The sequence below is a fragment of the Amblyomma mixtum genome, chromosome 4 (assembly GCF_055824585.1).
Source record: "Amblyomma mixtum isolate Tamu chromosome 4, ASM5582458v1, whole genome shotgun sequence".
Taxonomy (NCBI): Eukaryota; Metazoa; Arthropoda; class Arachnida; order Ixodida; family Ixodidae; genus Amblyomma; species Amblyomma mixtum.
This window is the reverse complement of record NC_143015.1, coordinates 137110265-137130155: the sequence shown is the minus strand read 5'-3', so window position 1 is coordinate 137130155 and position 19891 is coordinate 137110265. Positions and strand designations below refer to the sequence as shown.

General features: G+C 47.3%; 1 protein-coding gene across 1 annotated transcript; it reads right to left on the bottom strand.

The window, feature by feature from the left end:
• Nucleotides 1–1104: 1104 nt before the first annotated feature.
• LOC149348382 (uncharacterized) lies at nucleotides 1105–18792 on the bottom strand. Its single transcript, XM_089541737.1, has 10 exons — nucleotides 18770–18792; nucleotides 18116–18216; nucleotides 17134–17346; nucleotides 13586–13787; nucleotides 11618–11771; nucleotides 11427–11524; nucleotides 10046–10175; nucleotides 3511–3693; nucleotides 2705–2827; nucleotides 1105–1314 (listed from the first exon to the last, which is right to left on the bottom strand). Exons 1-10 carry the CDS (start codon nucleotides 18790–18792, stop codon nucleotides 1105–1107), a joined length of 1437 nt encoding a protein of 478 aa, XP_089397863.1.
• Between the last annotated feature and the right edge of the window lie 1099 nt (nucleotides 18793–19891).

Sequence of the window (19891 nt, the reverse complement as noted above, 5' to 3'; positions counted from 1 at the left end):
CTTCCTTCCTGTTGCGATGCAAGCATTCAGCAGCCGAAGCTATCACGTGAGTCGGATAGCCCGCGCCCTGCAAACGTGCAACTTGCATGTTTAAACCCTCCTCGAACGTATGCCGGCATGACTTGTCAAGAGCATTGGACAGGAACGAAAGAACGATATTTCTTTTGTCAAGTTTAGAATGCGCTGAACTGTTGCGTTGAACTGCACGCAACCGCCTTCAGTGACGGAGATTCACGGGTAGGGCACCAAAGGGGGCGTGATTATTCAAGACTTCATGTCCACTCCACTGAGGCCTACTGGCAACAGGCACTGATCGCCCTCCGTCTCCTGGTTCCCCCGAAGAAGACCGAGTAATCCAGTTACAAGATCCACACAATTGGTAAGGTGGATTTACCGGATGAAGTTAGCCGGACTTTGAGCTTTGGTCCCAAGTACACTGTCGAGCCAAAGGAACACGCTGCGGAAATACTGGCCTGTGTTCCTAAGGTGGCTAGGCGAGCGGACGCTGATGAGAAGGAAGCTTGTGTGTCACAAGGTGTCTGCGTGCTCGAGCGCTGTAAACTGGAGCGTCCTAAAGTTCGGTTTCAACGTTTGTCGACCCTCCTCACTGCATGTAGCGAGTAAGGAGACATACGGTTGGTCCATTCTGACTACCGACTGGATTGCGATGGGAAGGCAAACAAAGTAGGGAGAGGCACAATGTCAGGTGGGTGAATTAATTTAGGAAGTTTACAGAGACAAGTTGACTGGAGCAGGCGCATGACCGGCAGAAGAAATAATGACGCCTTTCTATCTAGTCTGAACTTAGCTGTTCACAATAAATGTCTTCGACGCTCGACACATTCCAGGCGTCGAAAGCTGAGCCAAACGATCATATAGAGCGGAAATTTCATCAATAATTAACTTTCGAAGCCATCTGAGATTTAATCGTCCCTTTAAGCGATTTATAAAACTTTTTTTTTATTTCCGAACAGATCTATGTTCGTAGACGAATATGGCACTTTCTCGAGGTAACAGTACCATCAGCAAAGTTTTTACGAGCGCCTGATGTAGGGACACTTCATCTTTGAAGTCGAAGCGTTTGTCTCAGGGTCATGGACGCTGTCAAGACGACGATGTTGAGACACAGCTCGAAATGTTGTAGCGGTCTTCTGAGTGGACAGCGTCCAGCAGCCACCTGATGAGCTTTAGACGATTGAAGCGGGTACCTACGAACCTCATACTGGGGCAGGGCGTACCGTCAGAGTCGTAGTCAACGTCGTAGACGGCCACGCCGAATGACAAGTCCCAGAACTGCGACCTCGCCCTGCAAATCTGGAATTGCGTGGATGACAGATTAATTACTCCAAGAGTCTTGAAAAATATTCCCAACAATGTCGCCATCCCCGGAGGCGAATGAAGAAAAGCCCGATGCGTTCATGTTGCGGTGTGCGCTAGTTGGTATGACAGAGGCGCGGAACAGAGCGATAACATGAAGCACGCATAGCACTGGCTTGCAAGTTTCTTAGTCATCAAGACAATAAAAATCACCCACTCAAATTATAAACAAGCTAATAGTATCACAGCATATTTCCTTCTTCTACTTTCAACTCACATAAAATTAAAAGGAAAAGAGAATCCGGTGAGCAAGTTCGTATTTCCAATAATACCCTATCTTCTTTTGCAGCAGCGCTATTCATGAAGTTCCGTTGCAGGTAGGCTTGTGGGTTCTATTTGTGGTGCTTCTAATATTTCTCGGGGATGAGTGGTTAACATGTGTTATATTAACAACTCGATATTACAGTGGTATACCGGTCCAACAGCATTGGATTGCACAGTTTACACGAACAATCCACTTTACATAGTTCAATCGATCACGTGGGTGAATTTTGATTCAATGGCCGTTTTCGGCAATAGAGCGATTTCCACACGTAGTCCGATAGGTTTTACGGATGGTCTGGTTCGTATCTTCTTGATAGCGTCGACTTATTGCACTGTTAGGTATCTGAAAACACCAGCATTTGTTTCCAAAACAACAGCAGAGCACAACTTCCAAGCCGTACTTCCACATTAAACGAGGAACAACGTTCTTAAACCAGCGATATCTGCCTTCACTAGCGCAGACTAATTAATTAACTGCGTTATATCTGATTGAATCATAATTCAAATGAAAACAAAATCTCTCAACAGAGATAAGACCGCAATTTGTTCCTAGCAGCCAACTGAGCGCAGTTATAGGGCTACAGTGAAGAGCCACACGCTTCCCCAGATTATGAGAAGTTGAAGAGGCCTTGTTGGCAGCGGCTTAGCTCTGGTTAAGCATGGATATACAAGCGAAAAGCTGCAGTTATGCTTTGTTTGACATCGTGGCTGTCGCGAAGCTTGGCTGCGACCCTCGTAGTGAAGCTTTTCGCTTCAAAAATACAGGTGCATCATTATTTATAGGGACAACAAATTTAAGGGGTAACCGGTCCTTTAAATGCAAACTTTGGTTAACTGACTGATAAATTGGTTTTTGAGGAAAGGAAATGGCGCATTATCCGTTTCACATATCTCCGTGGACACCGGAACTGCGCCATAAGCGATAGGAAGGTGGTGGGAATGAAAGAAGAAAGAGCTTCCGAAGTGGAGGTTCCCGGAATAATTTCGACCACCTGGGGATCTTTAACGTGCGCTGACATCGCACGGCAGACGAGCGCAGAGAAAAATTCTGAGCAACACTAACCTTCTCCGTCAGGGCAAAATCAGAGTCAAATACCATCATAAAGCGGGTCACAGGATTGACAGCGTATTCGCTAGCCATTACGCTGTCATATCTGTAGTTTGATCCGAAAGGTGTACTGCAGAGCTGCAAAAGAAACAGGCTTGAGAAGGAAGGTTGCCCCACATCTTGCCATTCATTTTAGCACAGAATGGGTGTCCTTAGATCTTTCGCAAATATTGTCCAAAGTCTTGAAAATCCTGGCTACATGAATTAGGGTGATGACGAAAAGGGCCACTACACAGCTCAGATTTCCAAGCTGGGTGTCTTTTTATTATTCTTTCTTTTTGTATGCCACAATTTCTTACGGCTTCTTCCCTATTTACTTGCCTTTTTAGCTAAGCCACCAGCATATATTTCATAGTAGACCAGTGGTGTGAGCTTCCGCTCCTTATTAAAAGATAAACAAGTAAAGAGCAGATCATTTTTGATCCAGTTGCGGATTCCTGACTCCAGTGAAAAAATATGATTGTAGAGCCTGTAGAACATTATGCCCAAATTATTCACGCAATGTGACCCCTAAGAGAAAAGAGTAAAGTAAAAGTAAATTTTCGAAGGGCGTCCTTTGCCCTCACTTGATAAATAGATGTATATGAATAGAATGCCGTAGATTAGTTTGCTCAGTTCAGGTGCTGACTAGGCGTTGCGTTAGCAACAGGATACAGCGCCATGCTTTGTAAAATTATTATCGCCCGCTGGGCTATACTCGCACATATAGTTCGGAGTAAATTTCGAATGCATCGTCGTCAAGTTGATGGAACGAAATTTACCAAATTGGGAACAAAGTCGAGAGGAACTTGGAGCGGTCGGCAAGGCTTGAAGAGGCCAATGTCTTCGGCGGTGGCCGCCATGTTTGTTGGGGCGTACCAGTGGCCCCGCATCGAGAAGGATATGGCGAAACGAGGAGTATCCCGGCGCCTTTCCTCGCTGTCCTGTCTCTTCATGGCTTGCACCTTTTCCAGTGAAATTAGAGAAAAAAAATGGAAGACATGCATTTCAATTTGCGTGAAGTGAACACTGCAAATCTTTTTCTCAGGATCACAGTAATACAATTGCGATTTTACCATATTTAAAGTCGATTGTGGTCTTTTCATATTTATGTATTTTCTGGTATCAACAAACGAGCATCTGTGCAGGAGGAGGTTGCGCGTTTTGTCCGCGGGAGATTTGACAAGGATTTTTCTCCAGTTTATTATGATAATGATGATAAATTCATTCAGTTGCATGCAGGAGGCTTACGGGGAAGAACTATTTTATAACCTCGTGCTTCCTTTTGTACCCTGTGAGTCTCCCCAATGTGGCCAGACGACACAGTGTAACCCGCTACATATCGATGCAGTCTAATTTTATTCCCCAACTAGACCTCACTGATCTTGCCCCCCGTCGTCGTATATAATGTCTCAAATATATGTACACTTAATTCAATTCACCGCGTTTTTTTGCAGCTAGATAGTTTCCAGACATATTCCAAACTTACATCTAGAAGGAGCCACCACATTCCGATATTTTATGTTTGCACTAGCTTTATTTAAGTGCAGATTTTTCCCATATACCATGGATGTTTGGAATTCCTTAGCAAACATCACGGTTCGTTATCATTAGAAATCTTACAAGATTGTTCCTCATGAACTTATCTCTTCTTTATTTTTTGCCGCAAGGTAATAATGCCGATGCCTCTCTTGATCAAGACCAGAGCGCTTGCATGCTTGGTGTGGGCAAGCCAGACCAGCCCATTAGTTAGTACAATGTGGTTATTAAGTTCGCGATGATGGTAGAAAACTTTTTGTTGTGTCCCCTTATTGCTTTTGTGTGTGTGCGCCCCCGCATCCTCCTCCTAACGACCACTCGCATCCTCCTCCTAACGACCACTTGCCCCTCGTCGCACGCTGTCGCCAGATGCCCCCCCATGGTGCGACCCCGCATCCTCCTCCTGTTTTGGGAAGCCACTCCCTCCCGTGGACGCTTCTCCGCTCCCTCCTTTCTTCGGGCGGCCAGTTCGGCTCCTGCCTCGGTCGACGCTGGTCGCACCCTCATCGGCTTTAAATAAACGAAGTCTTAAAGTACCGTGTGCGTCTTTCGCTGCATTCAACACAGCGACCGGACACGACAGTGGCGACGAGAAAGTGGATTCGACCCGCGCTACGCAACGCTATTGACAAGCCATGGCTACGCGAGGGTTTCCCAATCAGATACCAGAATTCAACGGCTCATCGTGGTCATCGTGGGTTGGACGCCTTCAGTTCTACTTTGAAGCTAACAACATCACAGACCCAGCCTTGAAGAGGGCCAACCTGCTGACGCTGTGCGGGGAGCAGACCTACGATACTGTCTGCGCCCTTATTCAGCCAAGCACACCAGCGGCAGTGTCTTACGACGACATCGTAAAAGCGCTGCAAAAGCACTACGACCCAAGGCCATCCGAGGTCTACAGCCGGGCTCGCTTCCAACGACGAGATCAACTGGGAGGAGAAACTGTGAGCGCCTACGTAGCCGCGCTCAAGAAGCTCGCTGCCGACTGCAATTTTGGAACGCTGTCGACAGCTACCGGGCAGGAGGGAGACGCAGCTTCTTCTGCTAACACCACCATGCTTCCCTTGGACGTGATGTTACGCGACAGATTTGTGTGCGGACTGAGTGACGAGTCACTGCAGCAGCGCCTGTTCGCTGAGAAGGACCTCACATTCAGCAAAGCTTACGACATCGCCGTTCGAGCGGAGAGCGCCGGTCACCAGCAGAGAGGGATTCGCCGGAACACCGAGCCGGTACACCAGACAAGCAACCAGGTGCGCAAGCCTTCTGTTGTTGTAAAATCGGTCAAAAAGGCACAACGCTGCTGGCGGTGTGACGACCAACACAACCCCCAGGGATGTCGATTCCAGTCAGCCACGTGTAATTTTTGCCACAAGCGAGGGCATATCGAAAGAGCATGCATTACGAAACGGAGACTTGCCAAGATAAAGTCACCTTCCCAGCCTAATCACAGCGTCAACGCCTCAGAGAATACGCCGCTATCTGATCTCCATGGAACAACATCAGCAACACCATCTGTGTTGTACGACCTGAACACCATGAATCTCGGCACGCGACCGAAGATTTTTACAGAAGTAAGCGTACATCACCAGCTGATTAAGTTCGAGGTGGACTCCGGCGCAGCCTGTACTCTGATCAGTGAGGACACGTTCCGAACTTCATGGCCATCTGACGCACCCGCCCTGCAACAAGACGACACGCACCTGCGAACGTGGTCAGGACAGAATCTGCCACTATTGGGCTCTGCCAACGTGCAGGTTAACTACAACGGCCAGACCCATACGCTACCTCTGCTTGTTGTGAAGGGCACAGGATCAAGCCTTCTAGGGAGAAACTGGTTTTCTCCACTAGGCGTGATGATATGCGGCATACACCAGACGCCGAGCCAGAACATGGTTGAGCAACTGCAAGAGAAATACGAAAGAGTATTCTCGGAAGAGATTCCAGGAAACGAAGGGCCCCCGGTCACACTGGAGTTGTTGGACAACGCGCAACCCAAATTTCTGAAGGCCAGGCCGGTGCCGTTTGCTCTCCGAGATTCAGTTGAAAAAGAGTTGGACAAACTGGAGCAGCAAGGTGTCATCGAGCCGACGCAGCATTCAGAATGGGCCACACCACTTGTCGTAGTTCGCAAGAAGAACGGAACCATACGCCTCTGCGGAGACTACCGGAGCACCGTCAATCTTGCGACTAAAGCGTCCTCTTACCCGCTACCGACACCTGAAGAAGTATTCAGTGTACTACGTGGCGCAAGAGTCTTCAGCACATTGGACCTCACCCAGGCGTATCAGCAGCTGAAGGTGAGCGAGTCAACTGCTGAATTATTGGCAATTAACACACTGAAAGGCTTGTACAAAGTCAAGCGACTGCCTTTTGGCGTAGCTGCAGCCCCGGCCATATTTCAAAAATTCATGGAGACAGTGCTTCAGGGCATCCCAGGAGTTTGTGTCTACCTTGACGATGTCATCATCAGTGGCACTTCCACTGAAGAGCATGCAGTGCGCCTAGAGCTCGTTCTCGAAAGGCTAGCAAACGCTAATTTGTGCATAAGCAAATCGAAGTGCTGTTTTGCGGTGCCAGAGGTGCAATTTCTGGGACACCGAATTGATGCGGAAGGCATTCACCCTACCGAGGACAAAGTGCGAGCGATCACAGAAGCACGAGCTCCAACAAACAAGCAGGAGCTACAGGCTTTTCTCGGACTCTTGACGTTCTACGACCGGTTCTTGGAACAAAGAGCTACCGTGGCCAACGACTTATACCAACTCCTTCGGAAAGATGTGACATGGACATGGTCGCCACGCCATCAGCAGTCATTCGATGCCCTGAAAGACCTGATTCGAAGATGTACAGTCCTCCGCCACTACGACGAAAGGAAGCCTCTGCTTTTGGCTTGCGACGCATCACCGTACGGAGTCGGCGCGGTTCTATCGCAAACTGACGAGCAAGGAAGGGAAGCTCCCATCGCCTTCGCCTCACGTACGTTGTCGCAAGCAGAACGCAACTACACGCAACTTGACAAAGAAGGGCTAGCCATCGTCTACGCGGCGACACATTTTCACCAGTACATTGCCGGCCGGAAGGTGACCTTTATAACCGATCACCGACCGCTATTGGGCATTCTGGGACCACAAAGGCCTATGCCACCAACTTTGTCTCCGCGAATGACACGTTGGTGCATCAAACTCTCAGCGTACGACTACGCTCTGGTCTACCGCAATGGGAGTAAACATCAAAACGCCGATGCGCTAAGCCGTCTGCCACTAGACGCAACTGTTGACGAACCATTTCCACCAGGAGACGTTCTGATGTTCGAAGCACTGCCAGAACCTCCGCTTACAGCAGGCACAGTTGCAGCATCTACGCAGAAGTGCGCAGCTCTCCGGCTAGTTTACACAGCTGTTCAACAAGGCAACGTGCATAAACTCAAAGGGGACAACTTCGACGCTTACCGCAGGCGAGCTACAGAGTTGAGCACCCATCGCGGCTGCATCATATTTGGGTCCCGAGTTGTGATGCCGAGAGAACTACGCGCACAAGCTATGTCTCTCATCCACGCCGGACATCGGGGCATCGTTGCAATGAAAAAGTGTGCCAGAAGCTACATGTGGTGGCCTGGCATTGACAACGACATCGAAACAGTGGTGCGAGAATGCAAGCCTTGCCAGAGCAGCCGGAGCGCCCCGCCGAAAGCTCCTGTCCCAGAATGGGAAAAGCCAGACACACCATGGCACACACTGCACATTGATTTTGCAGGACCAATTGAGGGCTGCACTTTCCTTGTGGTCGTAGATGCCTACACAAAGTGGCTTGAGATAAGGCAAATGGGACAGACGACTTCGGCAGCAGTCATTGACAACCTCCGATCACTATTTGCAACGTTCGGCCTGCCGCGCAAGGTAGTGTCGGACAACGGAACACCGTTTGTGTCTGCGGAGATCCTCAAGTTTTATCGCGACAACGGGATCTCATCAGTTACATCGGCCCCCTACCACCCAGCGACAAACGGACAAGCCGAGCGCTACGTAGCCGAGCTAAAACGCGCCCTTGAAAGAGATCAGACAGGCTCGCTGCAGCGCCGCCTTGCGCGCTTTCTCTTCAAGCAGCACACGACGGTTCAGAGCACAACAGGCGAGACCCCCTCGAAAATGATGTTCGAGCGTGAAATGCGAACCCAGCTCACAGCCATCCTCCCCGAGCCAAAGGCAGAGACGTTCCGGGAAGAAAAAGGAATTCCGCGCTGCGGCACGCTTAATGAGGGGCAGCGCGTCCTCGCCCGACAGTTTCTGAAAAAGCCACGCTGGGAGGAAGCTACAATTGTCAGACGCATAGGCCTGCGCTCTTGGCTCGTCAACATACATGGCACAGTAGCACGCCGACATCTCAACCAGCTGCGTAGATTTACGACGCCGTCTGAGAGCTGTCCGCCAGCGGAGAGAACACGTGCACCATCTTCCCACATAGCCTGGCACCTCTTCCCGGAAGAAGAGACTTCGCCCAGGACAGACCTAGGAGACACAGCGAACAACAGCCAGCCTACAAGTGTTTCTCCCCCGAGCGCACAAAGCCAGCGCGCCTCCACGCGTGAGCGCCGACCCCCTGCACGATACCAGGCAACTTTCTAAGGGGGAAGGAAGTGTTGTGTCCCCTTATTGCTTTTGTGTGTGTGCGCCCCCGCATCCTCCTCCTAACGACCACCCGCATCCTCCTCCTAACGACCACTCGCATCCTCCTCCTAACGACCACTTGCCCCTCGTCGCACGCTGTCGCCAGATGCCCCCCCATGGTGCGCCCTCGCATCCTCCTCCTGTTTTGGGAAGCCACTCCCTCCCGTGGACGCTTCTCCGCTCCCTCCTTTCTTCGGGCGGCCAGTTCGGCTCCTGCCTCGGTCGACGCTGGTCGCACCCTCATCGGCTTTAAATAAACGAAGTCTTAAAGTACCGTGTGCGTCTTTCGCTGCATTCAACACAGCGACCGGACACGACACTTTTCTACACTGCAATGACATCGCTTGTGTTAACAGCTAGCTGTATTGTTTTCGGAGCGCATCATAGAGCTCACCGGTAATTCCTGAATATGCCCGCGCCCCATATCATCTGCTTGTTCGAAAAAGGTAAACCTTCAAGAGCAGAGTTTGGAAATTGACTGTCTTCAATGAATCAACACCACTACTGCACATTGCTAAAGTTTGCGTGACGAGCACCAAAAATTGCAGCACTTGCAGCAAGAACTGTACGACATCTGGATGTAACAGCGAACATCTTGAACAGCGACTTGTATATTGAATTATTTATTTCTGGTTTCCCTAGATATATGTCAACATGTTTTTGTTTTTATTCTTTTATTTCAGGAATGCTGCAATTGAAAATTCTTTCTCAAGTATTGTTTACCTTCTGAGCTTCAGTTTTGTATTCCGTGAAAGACCTACTACTAAGCTATATTACCTAAGACGCCTAAGTTACTCAAACATTAGCGTAGCAGCCACTCTCGCTCACAGTGGTGAACTGTGCTAAAAGAAGACGACGATCCTGAAGTGTAAAGTTCGCTAGCAGCCCGAACGCTTGGCCCGAACCTTTTTTGAGCGCTGCAGAGCGACCTAGGCTCTGCTGAGCCACAACAAGCTCTCGGTGGAGGCTGCTCGACGTCGCCCCTCTCATCTTGATGCTCTGGAGCCGCACCCTAGCTCCGATGTCCGTTACGCCCGAATAAAGCTTTTTTTTATAATAGAAGAGAAATTGCAATATTGCCCATGTAATGGAAAGTGTTATAACTTACAATCGTCCGCTCGTTGCACTTTATACCAGAAGGACACTGCAGCATCGTCATCGGCAATGTCTGGCACTGTGGAAAGTCTGGGTGTGACACATGGGTGATGGCGACATATATGGTGGGTTTAAACACCGTCCTGCAGAGTCAAAAAAAGGTCAGGTTTATTATGGTTTAACGTCCCAAAGCTACTCAGGCTATGAGAGATGCCGTAGTGAAGGGCTCCAGAAATTTGCCTGGGGCTCTTTAACGTGCACTGACATCGCACGGTACACAGGCATCTAGAATTCTGCCTCCATCGAAATTCAGCCGCCGCGGTCGCGATCGAACCCGCGTCTTTCGGGCCAGCAGCCCGGCGCCGTAACCACTGAGCCAACGCGGCGGAGTCAAAAAACGAGGGCTCTAATTGGATTTCAGCAGTTATATACACTGTGCCAGCATTCTAACACCGTGGAATCCATCAATCAGATTTACTTCAGTAGAAGACGCGCAGTTACGTAAATGTGGATATCTGTGCCTAATATAGTTTTTGCAAGGCTCCTGAAGTGCAGAATTGACAACAGCAGGACCACTGCAAGGTAGAGAGTGAACGTTGAAGCTTCCAATCTACTTCGGAAATTGTTGAGGAGCGCAGCGAACTTCGGTTAAGTCCCAATGCTATGCGTAGTCCCCAAGGTCATTTGAGACAAATGTTGTTTTAATGTGTCCGTGTTGGACGGGTATAAGGCCTTGCATTTGCGGTGTTCTTGAACAGTGAGTGGACTTGTCAATTCACAGTTGGCGCAGCTTCTACAGGTTGCGTTCACCAAATTGCGGGAAGCTCCAAACGCAGAATCCAGGCTCGTGAATATGTGGTGCAGCAGTATCTCTGATTGGCATCCTGCCATAAAGATGCGTGGAGGATGTGTGTCCTAGGTTTTTCACACTGCTAGTATTCTTTAACTCCAAGACGTTGCTGAATACCCTCTGCTGTATTTTGAGGAAAAAATTCGAAGTAGCAAGACAAAGAGGCTCCTTCTTTCTTCATTGTGCACTTGTGTGTGCTGGCTGAGCAGTTATAAGTGCCAAGAAGTTTTTATATCGGCTTTAAGACTTTTTGCAACCCATATGATTGTCGTCACTTTTTCTGACCACAGCCATAAAATCTGCTGGCACGGACCCTAACCAGTTTGAGAGTTCCCCAAGAATGAATGATGATACGACATTGATGACGCTCTTTAGATAAGCACTGCACATTTTGAGAAGGCCACGATGAAATCTTTATGGAGTCAAACTAATTCCATGCTTGCCGTGCCTGCAGTTTTGCTGCGTTAATATTACACAACCTTCCCCTTGTGAGTTCGCAGGTTTCACCGCAGCAAGTGAAAACAAGCAGGAAAAATGTACTTGCTCGAATTCTTCTGGCAGCGTTTCAGCATTACTGTCATCGAACTGCACGCCGATAAATGTGTAATGAGACCGACCGTCTTGAAGGTGTACAGTGACTTCCTGCAGGCAAAGAAAAGTTGAACATCGTCTCGGCATCACACAAAGAGTTGTCTTGAGGTACAATCGCGATATAAGTACTTTCTCAAGCCGTACCTTAAGAAACTTCAGACATTGGGTTAGTGTGTGCTTAGTGGTGTAGGCGCCGTACAAGTTCAAAATGCCGAAGTGGTTGAATTTAGTGTTCATGAATCTCTTGATAGTATATCCGAGGCTTCCGGGAATGGCGTCGAAGGAGAGATCGCCGTACCTGTAGAAATAACGAAAAGAACAGACGAAATCCGCACTATTCTGGGCACCAGCGTGATTGCAGGAAACGCATGTATAAGTCTGTAGTGAAGTAGAACTTTTTGCTGGGCTAGTTGGTCCATTTTGACATAAGTGAAACAGCCTGAAAGAAGCCAGAAAGGAAAAACGAAGAAGGGAAAGGAAAGAGCGCTGTCCCTTCTTCGTTTCGTCTTTGGGATTCTTATTTGGCGCTGTTTTCACTCAAGTTTGTAGTCATTCTACGCCGGAGAGAGACTTTGCGCAACCTTTTACCGGAGCTCCTTGCAATTCTTTACAAGAACAAGACGGCAGCACTAATGACATTCATTTTGAGTTCTGTATTTCTGTCTTTAAACGCACGGTATACTTTTTTAGTTCCGAATTTCAATCAAGCGCGGTGAGTCACCCCACAAATTATTAGCAGGAAAGTGTCCTGTAAACGGATTGTTCAGCATCACCACTACCAGCCTTACTATGACCACTACAGCGCAAGGGCCTCTCGCATGTCTCTCCAATTAACCCTATTTTTTGCCAGTTACTGCAATGTATTCCCGCGAACTTCTTAATCTCATCCACCCATCTAACCTTCTGCCGCCCTCTGCTACCCTTGCCTTCTCTTGAAAATAACTCCGATACCCTTAAGGACCAGCGGCTGACTTGCGTGCGAATTACGTGCCCTGGAAATGCGCATTTCATTATTTCAGCTGAAAAATGGTCAACCATCGTTTGTTCCCTCACCCCCTCTGAGCTCTTCCTATCTCTTAACGTTACACCTATCAATTTTCTTTAAAATACCTCTTCACATTGTCCTTAACTAAGGCTAAACACTTTTCGTTAACCTTCATGTCTCTTTCAAATAGATGAGTCACGGTAAGATACAGCTGTTGCATACCTTTCTCTTGAAGGGTATTGGTAACTGCCATTCCTGGTCAGAGACGTTCTACCATATACGCTTAACCCCATTCTTATTCTATTCATTCCCCTCTCATGATTTCTTCTATTTATTTCCCCCCCTCTCACGGCTTGTGGCTCCTCCTGGCTAATGTCTCTAAATGCATCTAAAAGAAAGTTAATTTCGTTTGCTAACCGTTCCACTCCAATTGATACAGCCCACTTAATATAAAACAATACAGTAGAACATACAAGTACCTAGGAGTTCGCTTTCTGTCTTACCTAACCTGGCATTAGCATATTAACACAATCTTGGCATCCGCAAATCGCGCACTCGGCCTTCTTAGGCGTAATCTCAAACACGCGCCTTCACATTTTAAAAAACTTGCTTACATCGCGCTCATCTGCTCGAAAGTTTAGTACGCTTCTGGTATAAGCCCTCGACAAGCATACAACATAAATGACATTGAATCCCTGCAAAACCGTGCTGTTTGCTTCATCTTTTCAGATTATTCACGCTTCGGCAGTGCCACAGCATTAAAATCTCTTGCCGGGTTGGAGCCACTATCATGTCGACGCCATTTCACGTGTCTAACCTTTCGTTATTCGTTATTTATGTACAAAATTCGGCAGGTGTATGTTGCGTTAAGCTGGAAAGGAGAGTAATTCAGTTCAAGCGCAAATTTCTTCGAACCTGATGTTAGAAAACTTCAAGCAACAGAACAATCAGCAATGCGATGACGAATCGACCCATCTCTCACGATAATAAATCAGCTTTGCAGGGCAAGCTTTCAAAAGCACTATAGTTAGCCATTCCGAAAAATTCAGCCAGCTCCGCAGAAAGACCGTTCGCTGCCGTCAGTTATGAAACAGCAATTTTCTTTACGTTTTATAAGGATCACTTACGCTGGAGTAAACGAGGCCCCAATTCCAGTGAGGCGCATACTCCAGCAGGTCTTGACGAAATAGCCCAAGGCGGTGCCGGTATACTCGAGTTGACTGTCATTCACGTAGAACGACTGGTAGAAGATGAAATCGCACAACCCGTCTCCCGGTAAGATGCTGTTGTTGCCAAATTTATCGCTGACCGTGCACACCAAAGGTCCACCTGCAAGGGATGTTTATCGATGCACAGTCTGCACAAAAACTTCCCTAAATAACAAAGTTGTTGGACATACGTTTATATTAACAAGGGGCTCAGGAGACTCACATATTTGCGCCTTTCAAGCTAGAGCTTGAAAATACAGGAACGTCGAATTTATGTTGTCTTCGGGCCTTTATACCGCAAGCGGCGCTTCCACACCCAACAATTTTGAACAAAAACTATTTTTGAGAGGCAAAGAGTTTATGAACGAAATTTTTCACATATTTAAGATTCCAAAATAGCAGCCAATCAATACATCTGCAGACCTCTCATCGGAAGGTTTGCATTTTTTTAATTCTTATTTTTGCTGTCATAAAAAGCGTTCACCATTGGTTTTTATGGCAGTCCTAAATGCTCGATGCAAGCGATGATATTCTCGAAAAAAAAAAGATTTTACTACACATCGGAAGAATGGTTCATCGCCCTCAATTTTTCGATAACAGCACCCTGCAATTTTCTAATACTCAAAATTTTTACGCAAGAGTGCTGGATAAGAGAAAGTCGGAACACCATTTCCTTTTCACTGCCGACCGGATCTATTCGCAACGGGATCATTTTGGAAAGCTGTAGTCGTTTCTCGTCTGGAGACATACGCCTTGCGGTGTCGTGCGTCATAACGTGACCTGATGGCACTGCTGCTCAATGCTCCTCCATGATTCACCCCCTCAGAAAAATATAAAAATTTGTTCACCCATCTTCCGCGGCGCGTCACTAATTTTCGACAGAAAGAACGTGCGAAGCAAACGCGAAGGCTACCGAGCAAGAGGGAGTGAAAGATAGAGGTATGATTTGCCCGAACTACTTTGCCTGGCCGGCATGTCCCTCATGGCACAGACACCCCTCTTCCGCAAAGGTTTTAATTACTTCTGTTTACCCCATAGCATGATTGCTATGTATTCTCTTCTCGTACGGTGTCATCCCACACGATAGCTTCCATGAGCCTTGACGGCCTTCATACGATGCTCGTAAATATTCAGAAGTAGTACTCAGGAGGAATGTAACATGGGTGCCAAGAATTTTTCCAGTGTTAGGGAGGCTCTGCAGACAGTTATAACGTTGACAAACTTTCTCTCTGGCTTTTTTTTTGTTTTAAGATAGGCTTGCTTCCGTACAAGAGCGGCCAAGAATCTCATGTGCAGAGTCACCAACGGATGGCCAACTTGTGGTGTGCGACAACGGCACTTCGGCGACCTGAAATCAGTTCAACCCATTTGAGAATGATTGCTTCCCACCCACCCCTGTTTTGCAAAAAAGAAGATGGGCCCGATCGGTGGGATTGGGAACAGCGGCGCGGCGCAAACTGCGTGGCGAGATTTCATCGTTGCGATACGTGTGGTAATATTTTCTTACCCCCCCCCCCCCCCCCCCCTGTGCCTGAGGATAAAAATGGGGTGAAGCCCATATGGCCGATTCTCTCAGTTCATGAATGGCAGTTTACCAATATCCCTCAAGAGATAAGTATACACAAGCTGTATGTTATAGGTAATCACCTACGGGGCAGAAAAGGGGAGGCTAACGTTAACGGTCCAGCTTAAGTAAAGGACAACGCAGAGAGCTATGGAAAGAAAAAAAATTGGTTAAGTCTGGTAGGTTGCGAAAGAAGGTGTTTTATACTGCATATGCAGCGCCTCTAGAGGGAAGAGCGCGGCGCGCCGTGGCAAGCGACCGCCGTTACCCGATGAGCCGAGCTGGTAGCCCGTCTCTCGCTCTTGGTATGACGTCACGCTGTGACGTGACTAGGCATGGTATGACGTCAGGGGCCATACTAAAGGTCAAACGTGCCACGTGGCCGCCGCTACGCGAAAGGCCGTTCTTAGGAGTATTATTGCTTTCGCAATAAAATGAGGGGTTTAACGTTAAGAGACCGGAAGTGGGCGGAGTGCGTGAGGGAGCAAACGTGGGTTAATAACCTTCTATTCGAAATCAAGCGAGAAAAAGAAATGCTTGGGCCGGGCATGTCATACGAAGGCAAGATAACAGCTGGTCCTTAAGGTTAACGGAGTGGATTCAAAGAGAAGGCAAGTGTGGCAGGGGGCAGCAAAAAGTTGGGAGGGCGGATACTATTATGAAGCTTGCGGGCACACGGTGGGCACCGCTGGCAAAGGACAGGATTAACTGGTGAGAGATGGGAGAGGCCTTTGCCCTGCAGTAGGAGAAGTCAGGCGGATGATGATGATGAGGACCGGTTCCAGAGGAATATTCGAAGCTTTGCAGATCAGGAGGCTGTGTAGTTCATGCGCGTATACTCCGTTAGTCAGCTGCCCTTCTGAACAAGTATACCGCTTTCTTCCAGGGGAAGCATAATCATTTTCTTGCTCCTATTTCGTGCATTTTGTTATTCTTAACGGGTGTTCTAGAATCTCGTTGGCGTGATCTTAATTTATACATCATGTCACCGAAATTAACCATCCGTTGTTATTAAGTGTACTGTTGGTCTGTATATTTTCACCCTATTGTGTGTGACTCAGCAAGAAAACATTCTTTTTAGCTTTGTTTCTGCCCTTTGTACATGTTGTGTATGACTCTGGTCACACTGTTCATTTCATGATGCTTCAAAACCAATAAGCCCGCTAAAACATTTTAATGCCTTTAAATATTTTGGTTTATGGGGCTTAACGTCTCAAAGCGACTCAGGCTATTAGGGGTGCCGTAGTGAAGAGCTCCAGAAATTCCTGCAACCTGGGGTTGTTTAACGTGCACTGACGTCACACAGTAGACGGTCCTCTAGAATGTCACCTGCATCGAAATTCGACCACCATGGCTGGGATCGAACCCGCGTCTTTCATGTCAGCAGCCGAGCGCCGTGACCACTGAGCCACCACGGAGGCTAATTAATGCATTTAGAGGGCAGCCACTCGCTCAAATAAGGTAACTCTGAAGGATGGCTAGGGAACGTCGATATGAGGCCGAATACATTGCCAACTCCTCGTCTGAGGAATCTTAATAAAAGAGATTACATGAGATTTTCCGAAGGCACAGAAGGATTTTAACTTTCGCCTTAACATACTTGGTACTTCATACCCCCCATTGCAAGACCAACGTGGGTTGTTTGTTGCATGTTGCACACGCGAAGCAAAGTCGTCCTTAAAGCGGCCGGAAAATTTGAAATGCCAATGCGTGCAGTAATCACAGATAGGAACTGTAGACCCCCTCCTTCCACCTCGCGCCTTCCATCCCAGGAACGAGGCCCTTAGAGCGGTGCATGAACTCGCTACCTTCCTGTAAGCACCTGACTGCCCCCGCCTCTCACAGTCACGGTTGGGGTCGATGTTCCCAATATATACGCGGGTTAGATATTTTAAGTGCTTACTTTGAAAAACACGAGGCGTTGTTGTTGCTGTGGACATTGCGGACGCTGTGGTAGAGATTGCTGTCGTATCAGGTAGTGGATCCTCCGTGACTACTCCTATATCCGGTTCGTTGGGCGAGGATGTTCCAACTGTCGGCAACGCCTTGTCACCATCGCCACCGCCAGCCCCCTGAAGACTTGGGTACGTTGTTTGGTCGGGACCTCGACCCGTCCCTGCAGAGAAGGGGTCAATTCCTCACGTGCTAGAAATATGGCTGGTGAGGAGGTGGCAATATTTATGCTGTTATTATTGCTGGAAGCGCGACTAGAGCTGTTGTGCGGTTACCAGCAAAAAACCTGCAAACCTGATCTGGAGTTCATTTTGCTCGGAAAATTGTGGTTAAATAATAATACAGTTAGCTGCGAACGCAGCCTAGGAGCTCATGTCGCAATAGTTCAGCTTGCAAAAGAAAACTCTGCGCTGAGGCCTCTATTGTGGCCTGTATATGATATTTGATGGTAGCGATATTTGAGGAAAAATAAATTTTCAAGCAAGATTGTAAATTTCAGTTCGTGGTGACAGCGTTCGTATTCGACTCGAATGTTCCTCCCCACCTAATTCCATGACAACTTGGCATATATGAACACTATTACGCGACAACATTTGAGTTTTTGTCACTTTTATATCTATTTTGTTTTAAATGACTAATTCCTCGCTCATCTCACTCTGCTCTTTTTTTCGTGAATGTGACTTTATTTGTGCCGTCATTTTTTCTTATATGTTCGACATTGTGCATTTTGTACTTTGCGCGGTTTTGTGTTGTTTCAACGACGTTTTTCTGTTTGACCGATTCTAGTTTTTGGGATCCTTGTTTGTACTTATATCTTCTGCCACTTAGTTACCCTCTTTCTAAGCAATTCACTCCTCCAATGTGCCATGACTCCGAACGAAACCAAGTAATGAAGTAAATTGATTCGTGCACTTTAAACGAACAGTTCTCACCTGGCGTCGTCAGGGCAAGTGCGAGAGCAATGAGTATCAGGCAGCCCAGAGCGCAGGTGATGCACACTACTAAGCTGTACAACTCTTGTGATCGGGCGTCCCTGCACAAGGGAAGGCAATGGAATCACGCTAAAAGCCCTGACACAATTTACGTGCTGATTACAAAAGCGTCGAAGTAAACTCGGGAATCTATACATGGACGGCTTACTGCAGGAAAAATGTTACGTCTCCACCGTGTTTCCTGTAGTGTCGAAGGTATGAATGCTTTACATTAAAACTACGGGGCAAGCAACTCCACAGAATGTTTCGTATTGAAGGGGTGAAAAATAACCCAAAACCAAGTGACAGCTTTTCTGCCGATGATAAGTGCATGCATGGCTTTCGGGTCGCCACGTTTTCAACGTCAGTCAACGTCGCAGTTCTTAACTTAATGGCAGCGCCACTTGTTACGCAAAACAGAGCATCATGGAAGACGGTCTGGGGAATCGGGAAAATGCGGCCGTTCTGAAGAGGACGCCGTTCCAACAGCGTAAGCACCGTTGGTGCACGACACCGTTGGGTATTGTACTTCGTATAATCAGTCTAAATGTTATGGAATTTTCCGGTCTTTAAAATTTACTACTTTGGTACATTGTTTGCGTGATGGTGACTAACCTGACGCGGTAAGCACAGACCATCTGACGGCTACTTCATCGTGGATCTTGCAGTGATCTCCTGTATTTCATCCCTAATACGCCTGCCGACATTAGTCGTCATTATTCTCATCGTAAATTAATTATTGTTAGGTACGGAACTGATATGTGTTAATGCGAGCTTGCGCGTAATGTCTATCACGCGCTTGGTTTAGGTTTATTGGGGTTTAACGTTCGAAACCGAGTCGGGCTCTGAGGGACGCCGTAGTGAAGGGCTCTGGAAATTTCGCCCACCTGGGGTTCTTTAACGTCCACTGACATCGCACAGTACACAGTTGCAATTTCACTCCCGAAGTTCCTTTTAGAAATATGCGCTCGTTGTATTTATTGTCAGTTGCCTTGCACCGGCTAAGTGATAATACAACGAACGAATATTTCTAATACGGAAGTTCGGCAGTGGAATTGCAACTATTCAGTGCATTGAGTGATACAAAAAAACATTATATAAAAAACACAAAGAGCGATGATTAACTGCAAAGAATATTTGTTGATTACTGTTGAAAGCGAATGACAGAAGTAAAAGTTTCAGTAAAAAAGGAAATCCTCTTTTCGGTGGGTTGCCTTGTAAGGCAGCTCTGAAAAGAAGGCCATAACTAGTGTTGAGGCCTTTCGCTGTTCATCGGGTACTTACTCTGTGAAAGCTTTTTAAAAAGGAAAAGAAAAGAAAAAAATATATGAATCAGTTAAAATCTTCAACTAAAAATTAGTCGCCTCTGAGAAGAGAAAAAAATATATTTTGTTAACATACTTACGGAGTTCGTCAGTGCAGGAGTACGGAGCCGCTGTGGACAAATTTTTTCTTTTATTCGGCACATGACTTTTGTATACTGGCAACTGAGGTGAACCGACAGCTTAATTCAACTCATTAATGAGTAGTTCATTGAAAATACATGCAACGCCTTTGAGTAAACACAAACATATGTGTGCCCTAGATAGATATCCTGAATTAAGCTGTCTTATATGTCAGGTACTACTAAAGAGCGAAATCTTAGTCAGGGTGAACCAGAACGCATTCTTACCGGTTTCTGGCGCTACGTCGGTGGGGCCTGTCAAGGTGAAGGGAGAAGCAGGTTGTTGAACCGGA